The sequence below is a fragment of the Chiloscyllium punctatum genome, chromosome 17 (genome assembly GCF_047496795.1).
Source record: "Chiloscyllium punctatum isolate Juve2018m chromosome 17, sChiPun1.3, whole genome shotgun sequence".
Classification (NCBI taxonomy): domain Eukaryota; kingdom Metazoa; phylum Chordata; class Chondrichthyes; order Orectolobiformes; family Hemiscylliidae; genus Chiloscyllium; species Chiloscyllium punctatum.
The window spans coordinates 101016916-101031223 of record NC_092755.1 but is presented as its reverse complement, the minus strand read 5'-3'; the positions used below and the strand labels follow the sequence as shown (position 1 = coordinate 101031223).

The 14308-nt window shown below is 39.3% G+C and overlaps 1 protein-coding gene across 2 annotated transcripts in view; it reads right to left on the bottom strand.

Annotated features, from left to right (window-relative positions):
* The window catches only part of thoc5 (THO complex 5), a 37739-nt gene extending 25195 nt beyond the window's left edge, over positions 1–12544 (bottom strand). The window contains exons 1-8 of one of the 2 annotated variants that reach the window (XM_072588054.1): positions 12362–12544; positions 11538–11681; positions 7560–7673; positions 7016–7113; positions 5313–5459; positions 4308–4422; positions 3489–3621; positions 2808–2843 (exon numbers count right to left, since the gene is read on the bottom strand). In XM_072588054.1, the coding sequence (XP_072444155.1) occupies positions 2808–2843; positions 3489–3621; positions 4308–4422; positions 5313–5459; positions 7016–7113; positions 7560–7673; positions 11538–11681; positions 12362–12463 (889 nt within the window). In that variant the 5' untranslated portion in view covers positions 12464–12544. The remainder of the gene's footprint in view (positions 1–2807; positions 2844–3488; positions 3622–4307; positions 4423–5312; positions 5460–7015; positions 7114–7559; positions 7674–11537; positions 11682–12361) is intronic. The other variant, XM_072588056.1, reaches the window with a different exon arrangement.
* Positions 12545–14308: the final 1764 nt, after the last annotated feature.

Below are 14308 nucleotides of genomic sequence, written 5' to 3'. Positions count from 1 at the left end.
TAATACCATCAAAATTGGCGTTCTCCAATTTAGAACGTCAACTTTTAGATCTGGTCTATCCTCTCCCATCACTATTTTAAAACTAATAGAATTATGGTCGTCCTTCATCAGGATGAAGGGCTTATGCCTGAAACGTTGATACTCTTGCCCTTCGGATGCTGCCTGACCTGCTATGCTTTTCCAGCGCCACACTTCTTATTTCAGGAGTCTTTTATGCTCCTAAAGATGATGAGATTGATTAATGTATGCATCGATAGTTACAACTATAAGCAAGAGTGTGGGAAATATATTGCAAAAAATAACTATGTTAAAAACGATACAAGTACAAAATGTATGTGGACCTGTTGCTTGGACTTAGGGTATAATGATTTGTAGGCCAGATATGATTGTTGCACTTATAAAAAAATCATATGACCACAAGACATGGAAGGAGAAATTAGGCCATTCAGCCCATTAAGTCTGCTCCGCCATTCAATCATGGCTGATAAGTTCATCAACCCCATTCTCCTGTTTTCTTCCTGTAACCCTTGATCCCCTTGACAATCAAGAACCTATCTTAAATATACTCAATGACCTGGTCTCCACAGCCTTCTGTGGCAGTGAATTCCATCGATTCCCCACTCTCTGGCTGAGGAGGTTTCTCCTTATCTCCATTCTAAAATGTCTTCCCTTTACTCCAAGGCCATGCCCTCTGGTCCTCGTCTCTCCTACCAATGGAAACATCTTCCCAACATCCACTCTGTCCAGGCCATTCAGTATCCTCTAAGTTTCAATTAGAACCCCACCCCTCCATCCTTCTAAACCCCACTGAGTATAGACTCAAAGTCCTCAAACGTTCCTCATACATTAAACTGTTCATTCCTGGGACCATTCTTGAGAACCTCCTCTGAACATGCTTCAGGGCCAGTACATTCTTCCTGAGATATGGGGGCCAAAACTGCACACAAAACTCCAAATGTGGTCTGACCAGAGCCTTACAGAGCCTCAGAAGGACTTCCCTGCTTTTACATTCAAGTCCTCTCAAAATAAATGTCATCATTACATTTGCCTTCCTGACTACTGCAAATTTACCTTGAGAGAAACCTGGACTAGAACTCCCAAGTCTCTTTGCACTTTAGAATTCTGAATTTTTTCACTGTTTAAAAAAACAGTCCATACGTCTATTCTTCTTACCAAAGTGCATGTCCTCACACTTCCCCATGTTGCGTTGCATTCCATCTGCCACTTTGTTGCCCATTCTCCTAACCTGTGCAAATTTTTCTGCAGCCACCCCATCTCCTCAATACTCAAAACAAGCAACTTCAATTAAATTATTTTGTGACATCATAAATACATCCATTTAAATGATTGGATTTGGTGATAATACTGGTAGTGAAACTGCCAGCTCCCCTCTAGAATTATTCTATTGAAACAGATGGCATTTCCAGGAGCCTGCACATATGCATGATAATGCTGATATCCAGAAGCTGCTGCCAGTAATCTAGAAGATGTGGCATTGACAACATTCCCCAAACAACCAGTAAATCGATTAAAACATCCAGTTTATCCTATTAGTTTCTATGGTATTCTGCATTTCACATTTTAAAATTCATAATATTTTAGCTTTGACTTTACTATTCATAATGATTTTGCGATATGAAAGTCTCAAATAAAATTGAAGAGTTTCTGTGCATTTAACCTTTTGCAATCATGTATGCGAGGAGACTTCAATATGAGTGAGTGCTTACCCTGCTCGCTAATATCATGGCTGCTGGACACCTGGAGATCCCCATTACTTTGCATCAGATTTAATCTGCTGTTTGTAAAGGGCAAGTCCAAACCACAGACACTGTTAGATTTTTCTGGGAACTCTCCCTGAGTTCAGCAGCAAGCTGCTGGCTGTAAAATTTACAGCAAGATTTTACCAGTCTTTAGACATGGTAAGACGTTTTCTTCTGTGTGGCTTTTTTTTTCAAAAGCTATATTATGAACATGCTATGCTCATTATTGGTAATAATGGGTAATTGATAGGAATAGTATAATGTAGAGCAGTAATAGGAAAAGCTAGCTAGTTTCTCATCCTACCATTACAAGAATTTAATGCATTGAAATATTAGTGGAAAAAAAAACAATAGATTCAAAATCAGAATCAGTACATTTAAAAAAAAGTTAATACAATCATTACACTAGGTCAAAATCTGCTTAGGTGAAGTACTGAAGTGTTTCACTCTGCTGATAATTCAGAATAAATTTAAAACATAAGAGAGTATCAGTCAAAATACAGGCAGTAGAAAAGCATACTATATATATATATATATATATATAATATACACACACACACATACAGATGTGTACCCACTTTGATATCACCACAGTCTAAGTGAAACAGCGCAAACTCTTTTCTATTAAAATAGATCTACATCAGCAAGACAATTCTCATGCAATATGATCAAGATATGAATCTAAAGATATGTTCTACAATAGCCTATGTAGGAAATATTAATATGTATCACAAGTCGCAAACTACTGATCAATGATGACAAACTGCATCTATTCCAGAAGATATTACTCTTGGTTAAATTTCCAATAATTAAGGTTGATCCCTGAAGGCGTCCTGTTCATCTCTTATAATATATTCAATACCTATAGCAATAATTGGCCAAGTTCACAACTGTAATTATATTTCTCAAAAAGTTAAATCTGGGTTTAAAATATCGTTATTTTATAAGCTATGTTGTTTGTTGATCGTTAGAATATATAAAAAGCACAATACTAAATGCAAAAAGAATGCAAAGCTTAATAAACAATATTCAAGTCCCAATACTCACCCCGCCCATAGGGCTGGGAGGCCTTGTTCATCTGAGCTAATGGGGCATCCACCACCACAGCCAGAAGAGGATTACAAAATAGGATTGTGAAAGAGAGACACGGTGTCAGTAAAAGAAAACAGATCAGCAACAAAGCTGAGCTTAATCCAGTAATTTATCTTGCATGCTAATTTAAAACTAAACTGAAGTAAACTAGTTGACAAATGGCAGATGACAAAACCAGAAGTAAAACAATCAGAGCTGAGACATTCAGGTGTATGTTCCTTTTCTGCCTCACAAATGCCACCCAGAGTGGACACACTTAAATTATACACAAATCTTGGTAAGAAAGCAGAACAATTAAGGTACATTTGCCAGACTATTTCTTATTTGAAATAGCTTTTCAAAATCTGGCAACAAAGTGCAAGACTGAAATAAAAAGGATAGAAAATGTTTCACTAGCAAAAACTAATATGAAGAAACTGACAAGATTAATATGCATAACATTTCAAAAGAAAAAATATTTTTAGTGTGTAGCTTAAAAAGCTACAAAGAAAGTTTTAAATATTCAAATGGCTTGGATAAATTTTGTATGCAGTAACTTCAACAGTTTATAGAAACAAAGTGGAAATGAAAACAAATGCACCATGATTTCAAACTATATGCATGCCAAGATATTCAGTTGCTACCCATTTGACTTACCACAAGCTTGCCCATATGAATTTGCCTGAACGTACAGCACATATAACGGAGGAGGCAGGTGTCTAGCTATTTCGTATTGTTTATGAGTTTGGTCAAAGGGCATGGAAAGATATTCTTGGACTGGTAAAGATGCCTAATGGAGTAGTAAAATAAATAGTCAATAAACAACACATTGTTATACATAGCAATTCTGCTGCTTGGTGCTTTCTAATGTTCATTTTTAGTAATTATTCATTTAAGTTACTATTTTAGTGCTTTCGAAGTTTTCTCCCCTTTATTCATGTTTATTGTTATGCCAGATTTTCTCCATCTGAAATCTTTTCACTAGACCACTCCAACCCACACCTAATGAGAACAAAATTAAAACATGCCTCTTGCCATGTGAAATGGTTGGACAATCTTGTACACCCTGAATAATGTTCAGCAAAGTAATAAAAATTGAAGAAGAGTTCTGTTCTCTTCCCAACATTCTTGACTTCAATCAGCACAGAAATTCTCAAGAAATGTTTGAAGTTCCAAAAAGTACAAACTTGCATGATATTACTTGTGTATTTAGTTTTGAGGCTGGATGTGCTTGCAGTAGTCATACCATCAACAATGGAGACACCTTGACTCATACCAAGTGACCTTTCCTAATTATGTTGCGTTTCAAAACTTAAACAAACTGGATACAGGCACTTTGTTTAAGTAGTAAAGATGCTATATGGAGTTAACTATGCTTCCCTGCTTTGTGATCCAAAAAATGCTTTTTAAATCATTACTACACAATCAAAAGAATTGAGATTTCCAAATAAAGTTGAAATGCATTTTCCCAAATACCTGCATAATAGTGTTGAGCCTTGGCTGAAGACTATTTAAATATTCTTTTTTGATTTCAATGTCTTTTCGAATTTTCTCTTTGTTTGCTAGTGATTCTTTATATTTTTCAGCCAACCTACAAATGAAAATTAATAGATTGAGAGAGCTTTTTGTACAGAGACAGAAAGTAATCCGTCAAAAGTACAATATTGAATAAATAGGAAGTGCAAAGACAGTGTATGAGAACACACTCATTGGCAACTTAAAGGGAACCTAGAGGTCATTTTACAATTAATATAAACCGTAAAAGGGTAAGGTTGATTAGGAAGAAGCCAATATCATATCTGAGGTACTAAATCAGTGCTTTACTAACGATACTGTCAATATCATAGTAAAGGAGGAAATAGAGAAAAAGGATATGATAAAAATAAATAACTCCAATAGCAGAATTAACGAAAGTGCACTTCTCCTTCCTAGATCAAAACAATAAATCCTCACAAAATACTGGTTAGGTCCCAGCCAGAGCAGTGTGATGAATACCGGACACCAAACTTTAGGAACATGTCAAGAATTGGGAGACAGAGCAGAAGCATTTACTAACACGATTCCAGGGAGTTGCATGGAGAGACTGACATTGTTCTCCACACAGCTGAGAGGTTGATCAGATTTTAAGGAGACATTCCTGAAGTCGTGAATGCTTTTTGTAGGCTACGTATGAGAAACTGCTTCCAATGGTAGAGGGTCAATAATCAGAGGAAATACATTTAAAGCGAAAGAACTAAAGTGGCAGGAGGTAAAACATTTTAACTCACCAAGTTATGAGCAAGAATGCACTACATGAAACAGGTTGAACAGCAATTTTTAAAAAGGGAATGGAATAAATCCTTGAAAGAGAAAAATAATTGCCCAGATATGGAGGTAAAGAGTAGAGAAGTAGAATTAATGGCATTGGTCTTTAAAGGAACCGAGCAAAATGAACTGAATGGCTTTCTTCTGTGTTGCATCATTCTATCAACATCTCCATACCTTTTACGCTGTTCAAGTTCCCAGTCTAAGCGTGACAGAGTCTGCTGATGTGGATCATTCATGGTGAGCATAGGCTTGCTAATGTCTGAGGGGGCATCTTTATAGAATTCCTCCACATCCACCAAGTCAATCTCTTCATGTTTTGATCTAAATGACAGTACAGAAAGAGAGAAATTGGAAACATCTACTTTAACTTATAACAAGACAGTAGATTTTAGATTTGTTGTTTCACCAAAGTTCAAGAAAATTCTTATAAATTCAGTTATATGAAAAGCTAAGTTCAGTCCAATATTTCAACGGAGGGCCCATCTGCCATGACATACAAGGGTGATGGTAACAAAAACATACATTGCGAGAAAAGCTCAGCAGGTCTGGCAGTACCTGTGAAGTGAAATCAAAGTTAACGCTTCAGTTGTGGTGACCCTTCCTCAGAACTGATGGTAGCTCGGAAAATGTCAGTTTATTTGCAGAAGAGAGGATGGGAGAAGGGGGCAAGGAGTTAAATTATAGTTAGAGATAGAGCCCAAAGACAGAGGAAAAACAATTGGACAGACAAATGAATCAATAACGATCTGGCTGGGAGGGTCATCAGCTGTTAAAGGAGACTGCTAGTGGCTAACAATAGGTAGTGTGCAGACTATGTGATAACAAGGCCTTGTGTGTGTGTGTGTACGCGCTCGGGGGCTAGGACATATGGGGGGGGGGGGGGGGGGGGCGGGAGTGCAGGCCCTAAAATTATTGAACTTGATATTGAGTCTGGAGGGCTGTAGGGTCCCAAAATGGAAAATGAGTTGAGTCAATGTTTCAGGCATAAGCCCTTCATCAGGCATGCGGGGCATATGCCCGAAATGTCGACTCTCCTGCTCCTCGAATGCTGCCTGCCCTGCCATGCTTTTCCAGTGCCACACTTTTTGACTCTGTTAAAGTAGCAGGTAACTGGAAGCTCAGCGTCTTTTTTTTTGGCAGATCACAGATGTCCTGAGAAGTAGTCATCCAGTTTAAGCTTTGTTTCCCCAATGTACAGCGGAGCAGCGAATGCAGTAGACTAGATGGTAATGTGGCCTGTACAGTTCATTTACACATTCAGATGCCTTTATATCTATTCCCTTCAACATTAGCATACTACTGCTGCTGCCTGATAAGTGCTGTTTATCAGCACCTGCCAAACCAATGATCTCTACTGCCTTGAGCCACAATTACAGCAAGTGCACAGGAACACCATCTCCTGAAAATTTCCTTCCAAATCAAAGAACTTCCTAACTTGGAAATATCTCATTATTTCTTTACTGTTGCTGTGTCGAAATATTCTCACCAATAGCACAGTGGGATTACTTACTTTATAGATACTACAGTAGTTCATGATGAATGCTCATCTCAATTTTCTCAAGAGCAAGTAAGGATTGGCAATAAATACTGGCTTTGCCAGTGAAACAGGGAATAAATTAAAATGTGGCGATCTACCTTTTTGAGTGACTGTTAATGCATAACAACAAGTTGTACAATAAACTGTCCATCCAAAACATAACTTTAAACTATGCAAATGAGAAATTTCTGGAGAATGAACAATGTGGAACAAATGGATTACCAGAACACTGAAGAGATTTGACAAGCATCACTAAAACAGAGCATTTGGATACAATAAAACCAAAAATGAGAACAGGAAACTATTAGGAAAAAATATCCTGTTAATGAGGGAAACTTACTTGAACTCTAAGCATTTGGTGATTTCCTTTTGAAGATGCATCACCTCATAGAGAAGATTCTGAAGTTGAAGATGAAGAGCATCCACTTTCTGTTTGGCCTGAGAAATAACAGCTAGAACTTCTAATATCCAAAATTTTCACATTTAGTCAATTTGTTTATATTGTTATTTCAAAAAAAGTCAATTCTGTTTGAACAATGCTTAAAGTTGTTACAGATTTCCTACTAATCCATTGAATTAATATTCCACAACTAATTAATACTAGGGAAAAAAACCTTATTCTGTACAATTACACAGTTATCTCACAAAACATTGGGCAAAGTCTCCATTAGGTAGCCAAGCAAATTTAAATACATTTACAAAAGTAAACAAGAAAACATGTTTAGAAAGTTAAAGAAAGATATTTTTACTTCGTTCAGAATCACTCGTAATGGAAATGGGGACTGAACAAGACTGGTGAACTTTAATTTTTGTCTGCTAGCCAATAAATCCCAAAATTAAAACAGACTTCTAAAGCTCCCCATTTTGATGCATGTAGTACTTACCTCATGAGTTTGATCGCGACCTTTTTTTAACCTGATATGAGCCAAACGGTTTAACTTCTTTAGAGTCATGAAATGAATACAGCTCTGGATCCGCCGTTCGTCAATCTCTGCTGACTATAAGAAGGGAATAGAGAATTAGATACAGTGCAAACATAAAGCATTAAGCATCTGAAAATGGGGAACTTCTATATCTAGGGCTCTCCTGCTAAACAGTTGTCAACCTTGACTCTTGGAAAGCATTTCTGTCATTCTGTTAGAAGTCTGTGTTCAGAGCATTGAGCACAATCCCGGCTGACACTTCAAAGGTTCTCTCTTTGGATCAGAAGTGAAACCAATGCACTGTGATCATGTGGATATAAAAGATCCCATGACATTATCCAAAGAGGAGCACAGATACTCTCCCAAGAGAACTGGCCAAGATCTACTTTCCAACATCACTGTCACTACTATTTGTAGGAACTTGATATAGTCAGATTGGGTGCTGTATTACATGAGTTACAATACTGACTAATATTTCATGAGCATTTGCTTGACAGTCAAACATTTTGGGAGAACCTGTGATCGTAAAAAATGTATTCTCAACACATTTTTAGTTTTATTCTTTCAGTTGAAGGATCTTAAAGGAGGAAAAGCACTAATGTAGCTGAACTGTCTCTGCATAAAATATCTGTACAGTAATCCTTCTACTGAACATGGAAAGAATTATCCTATTCATACAAATGCTGCACATAGATGATCATAAATTGAATCTAAACTTAAATCATAATAATCTTAACAGAGATAATTACTTGTTCAGAAAGATCTTTAGCAATATTTCTGGGCTATTTATTGCAGACCCTTCTAAAGGCATTACGATTAATGAAGAATATAATGCTAAATTCAACTTACTTTGTCTGTTTTAATTTTCTCATGAGATTTAATGTTCATCATCACACATGTAGTACAAAAAATCAGCAGGTTCTAATAAACCCAAAAAACAACACTGCTTGAATGACATGAACAAAGTTGAACCTGAAAACTAACCACTTAAACCCAATCCTCTCCCAAAATGGCATTCAATGACATTCTGAGCAACCCTAAATTTTTTGTGCCAATTAAGTCCAGCTCAAATTGTTTAAAGTTCTTCCTAATACTGATTTTTCATTTATATTTGATAAATTTTTATTTTTATCTGCAGCTAACAGCTCCTCAAAGTGTGAATATGGCACAGCTATACTGTTATCTCTGATTCAAAGGTTTGTAGGTTACCAAAACCTAAAGTATTACCAATGACTACAAGGTGTACTGTACTTGCCATCTACATATATACCCTGGCTGTGAGAACAGGGAATTTTACAGTAATTAACTCATCTATCTCCCCAACATCTGTCATCATCCACAAGGCATAAATGAAGACCGTGAAATAACACTCTCTATTAGCCCAGAAGAGTTCAGCTCCAAAAGCACTCAAAAAGCTTGACATCATCCAGGACAAAGCAAAGTACTTGACCACACTCCATTTAACACCTCAGACAATCACTCCCTCCACTACCGATGCACACTGAAAGTAGTGTGTACCATCTACAAGATGTACTGTATCAAATCAAGGCTTTGCCAACAGCATTTTCGAAAGCCACAACCTTGAATATTTAGAAATCAGGACAGCAGATGCATGCAACAATCACCACCTGCAAATTATTCTCCAAGTCACTCACCACATTGTTATGGAAAGATATTGCTGTTCATAATGTCAGAGCAAGGGGTCGCCCATTTAGGTCAGAGATGAGAAGGAATCTTTTCTCTCATAATAATTCATCTGTGACATTCCTTACCACTGAAGTTGGGTTTTTGAGAATGTGCAATGTTGAGATGGACAGTTTTTTCATCAGTGAGAGAATCACGGTAATGGGGAAAGGTAGGAAAGTGGAGTTGAGGAGTAGCAGATGTGCCATGATCTCATAGAATGGCAGATTGATTGTCAAGGGGAAGAAAGATTATCCAGGATGTGCAGGAATATAGCGTTGCAATTAAGATCAGATTGGCCATAATCTTATTGAATGCCAGAGCAGGTTCTGTGGCCTACTCTTGTTCCTTGTTCATATAGTGGATGCAGAGAAGATTCAATGGGTCACATGGCATATACTTTTTCCAACACCTTATGGTTCCTTTACTGTTGCAGGGTCAAAATCCTGGAACTGCCTCTCTAACAGCACTGAAGCTATATCCGTAACAGAAGAATTGAGTGTTTCAAGGAGTCAGCTTACCACCAAGCTCTTAAGGGTACTTAGGGATGAACAACAAATGCCAGCTGTGCCACTGATTGCTATATTCCATGAAAGAAAAGTAAACACTACTCTCAGATTGAAGCACACACTCAAGGTTGCCCTTCAGAGCAGTACTGAAAGCATTCTGCGTTGTTGACAATACCATTATTTAGATGAAATATCAAAACAAGGCCTATTTTTCCCATGCCAGTATCTCAGGTTCAAGAGCCAAAGGTATTATTTGAGAGTGGTATATTTTCCTTGTGTTATGGCCAATACTCCTCCCTTTCATCAAACAAACTTAGTTTCTACTGAGTTTGAGTCACTGTAACTCAGGTCTAACAACTCACCACTAGAAAATATCCTTCATTTTTCTACAGCATTGAACAGCAGACCACATTACTCTGTTAAGACTATTATTCATATGAATATATGAAAGCAAAATACTATCAAACAATATATACAATACTATTATGTATTGTAGCCACAGTTCTTAATTTTTTTTCCAGCAGCGGTTCAGCAGACAGAAAAAGTGTCAGATGTTAAACATCCAATCCGTTTACTTATCTGTTTTCTCATACCTTGACAGCTAAGTCAATTTTAACACCCAAGGCCAGTTAGAAACTATATTAGACTACCAAATTGAATTCATATTAAGTTTTAAAAACAATATGGAGTTGGATGCGAGATTCACTGCTCTTGTTATTCACCTGGGGAAAAGACAGCATAAAATGCAAATAAATACAGGAGTTGGGAGGTCATGTTGTGGCTGTACAGGTCATTGCTTAGGTCTCTTTTGGAATATTGCATACAATTCTGGTCTCCTTCCTATTGGAAGGATGTTGTGAAACTTGAAAGGGTTCAGAAAAGATTTACAAGGATATTGCCAGGGTTGGAGGATTTGAGCTATAGAGAGAGGCTGAATAGGTTGGGGCTGTTTTCCCTGGAGCGTCGGAGTCTGAGAGATGACCTTATAGATGTTATAAAATCATGAGGGGCATGGATAGGGTGATTTGACAAGATCTTTTCCTCAGAGTGGGTGAGCCCAGAAGTAGATGGCATAGGTTTGGGGTGAGAGGAGAAAAATGTTAAAAGGACCTAAGGGACAAATGTTTCATGCAGAGAGTGGTGCATGTATGGAATGAGCTGCCACGGGAACTGGTGGAGGTTGGTACAATTGCAACATTTAAAAGATGTCTGGATGGTAATGAATAGGAAGGAGGGATGTGGGCCAAGTGCTGGCAGATGGAACTAGATTAGGTTAGCATATCTGGTTGGCATTGACGAGTTGGACCGTAGGGTCTTTTCTGTGCTGTACATCTCTATGACTCCTAAAAACACAGAAAATGCTGGAAGAAGGGTTACCCCCAAAACGTTGACTCCTCCACCTCCTGATGCTGCCTGGCTTGCTGTGTTCTTCCAGCCTCCTGCTTGTCTACTTTGGAATCCAGCATCTGCAGTTTTTTGTCTCTATACTCAGCAGTCTGGCAGAGTCAAAAAAATGTGGTGCTGGAAAAGGACAGCCAGTCAGGCAGCATTCTTGAATTAGGGTAAGAGTTAACATTTTAACTCAATGATCTATTAACTCTAATGAAAGATTATCAGCCTGAAACATTCCTCTATCCATGGTTACTCCAGACTTTGAGTATTTCCAGCATTTTCTGCTTTCAGTTCAGATTTTAATCAATCAGACAGCATTTTACTTTTCCATTTATGTAAATTCAGAATTTCTTACAGCATCTTTTCCTCCTTTACTCTTCAGTTCATGAATCTCAGCCATCAGCCTTTGGAGATCCTCACAGGTTTTCTTGAACATATCATAGTCTTTAGCGGGATCTCGTGTCTCCACTTCCGCTTCTTCACTATAAACTTTACTCTCCTAAAGAAAACACACACAAGTATTTTACTCTTTCATAGAAATTAAAAACAACAGTAATTGATGATTACTGAGGTGTACATAGAGGTGGTTAAGCAAACAGCCACTGCCACATGGGAATCACTAAATGTGAAAAAGCTGGACACAGCTCAGGAAGGATTCCTAAACCTGTGGTTTCTGATCAAACATTGAATCAACTTTAAATCAATTTACCTGACTATCAAGATTGTAATATCTCCGAAAATTAAAAATAAAACACCAGATGCGGAGATTTATCTTTAACTTTCAAAGGGCAGCGGGATACCAAGATGATCTTTAGCCCAAACATAACCAGTTTCAATAGAAATGTCGAATAAAGGTCCAATAAATAAAAAAAATGTTGGCGCTCTCTAATCCCCTTCACATTCAGGCATTCCCAGACATTGGCACAAGGTGCCTGTGAGGAGGGATTAGACTCCCCCCTCCCTCTGATTGTTGTAATGTTAACAAACAGCTCAATGTGTTGGTCTGGCCTGGTCTGGCCTGGCCTGGTCTGGGCTGGGCTGGGCTGGTCTGGCCTGGCCTGGCCTGGGCTGGCCTGGTCTGGTCTGGGCTGGGCTGGCCTGGTCTGGTCTGGTCTGGTCTGGCCTGGGCTGGGCCGGGCCGCCTAGGCCTCGGAGCCCCAGCCTCACCCTCAGCCCCACCTGGTCACCATCACCCCGAGTCTTCCTGCTCTCCTTCTCCACCGCTCCGCCGTCACTCCGAATCACTTTGGTCTTTCTCTTCTTCGCCGAATCAGTGGACATCGCAACTTTCCCGGCTCCAGCAATCGGACAGTGACCGGGAAACTCTTCCCACTGGGCCGGAAGGGAAGGAAAAACGATACCTCCCCTCCTGCCGGGGGCGCTGTTTCTGTACCATTGAGGGGAATGGGCTCCTCCCCGCCTGCCGGGGGCGCTGTTTCTGCACCATTGAGGGGAATGGGTTCCTCCCCGCCTGCCGGGGGCGCTGTTTCTGCACCATTGAGGGGAATGGGTTCCTCCCCGCCTGCCGGGGGCGCTGTTTCTGTACCATTGAGGGGAATGGGCTCCTCCCCGCCTGCCGGGGGCGCTGTTTCTGCACCATTGATGGGAATGGACTCCTCCCCGCCTGCCGGGGGCGCTGTTTCTGCACCATTGAGGGGAATGGGCTCCTCCCCGCCTGCCGGGGGCGCTGTTTCTGCACCATTGAGGGGAATGAGCTCCTCCCACCAGCTGGGGGCGCTGTATTCGCAGTGAGGGACATGTCCTCCCTGCCTGTTGGGGGCGTTGAAGGTAAAGGAACAAGCAATGAAGGAAGGGTAATATTATGGACAGTTTCAGTAACTATGATGTTTTTAATTTGTTTTGCATGACTTTACAGTGGTAAAGTATAGTTATTATCTTTGGTTCACTTACTGAGAGCAGGAAATTTTTAGCTACAAGCTCAAAAGCTCTGGCAGAGTGAAGTGTATTAAAATAACCATACAAATAATGAGCTACCATAAATTTTTAATTGTGGCTGTTTTTTGATAGCAGTCCAAATGCAGCAAATCGAATTTGCACACCAGCTACTGTTTGCAGAAATTGCTAGAGAAACTCAGGTCTTGTGTGGCATCTGGAGAGAAAGTAAAGTTTTCAGGATCAGTGGTGCATTTTCAGGACTACACTACTTTATTTTCAAATAAAAGAAAGCCTGCGTGAATGTCATACTAGTATTTTTTTCTATTTTGATTAGATTAGATTCCCTACAGTGTGGAAACAGACCCTTCGGCCCAACAAGTGCACACCGACCCTACGAAGAGCAACCCACCCAGACCCATTCCCCTACACTTACCCCTGACTAATCCACTTTACACTACGGGCAATTTAGCATGGCCAATTCATCTAACCTGCATATCTTTGATGCTAAATGAATCAAAAGTCTTGTCTTCTTTCACTATCCAAATGAATCTTCCTTTCAGGCTCCTTGATGTTACTCATACAGGGTAGCTGGAAGTAAAGAGTCATGAATTCCAAACACCCATGTGATTACTTATGGAGTATGCATTCTGGCAAGGCGATCCTGTAAGACTGGGGCAGAGGCTGGGTCCTGCCAACATTCAAAAGAAGGCCTGCAGAGTTCTGCTGAAGAGTCATATTAGAATTGAAACTCTAACTCTAATTGTCTGTCCACAGATGCCAGACCTGCTGAGTTTTTCCAGTATTATCGGTTTTTCTTTAAAAGGGGAGCAATAAGAAGACCACATACCTCTCATGGCATAGTGGTATTGTACCACAGTGGTAACCTTTTGGTTAGAATGTTTGGGCTCACATCCTACCTCAGGAAGTGTGCCATAACCCATCTAAACAGGCTGATGAAACAAAAATAAAAGTTATCTTGGGTTTCATGTCTCATCCGCTGATTTGGATCCAAATTGATAGCAATCAAACCTGGACACAAAACAACTGCCTCGAATATGCCCCGAATTTGGGACGTTTGATTACCTTCTGTGAAGCAGACAATGTTAATTTTCCTTTTGACATCGACAAATTAAATTTGTGTAGCACCTATAATATAGAATGTGCTCAGGTGGTTCAATGGAGAATTCTGATTCAAAATATGACATCTAAGCACATTAAGTCAGGCAGTCA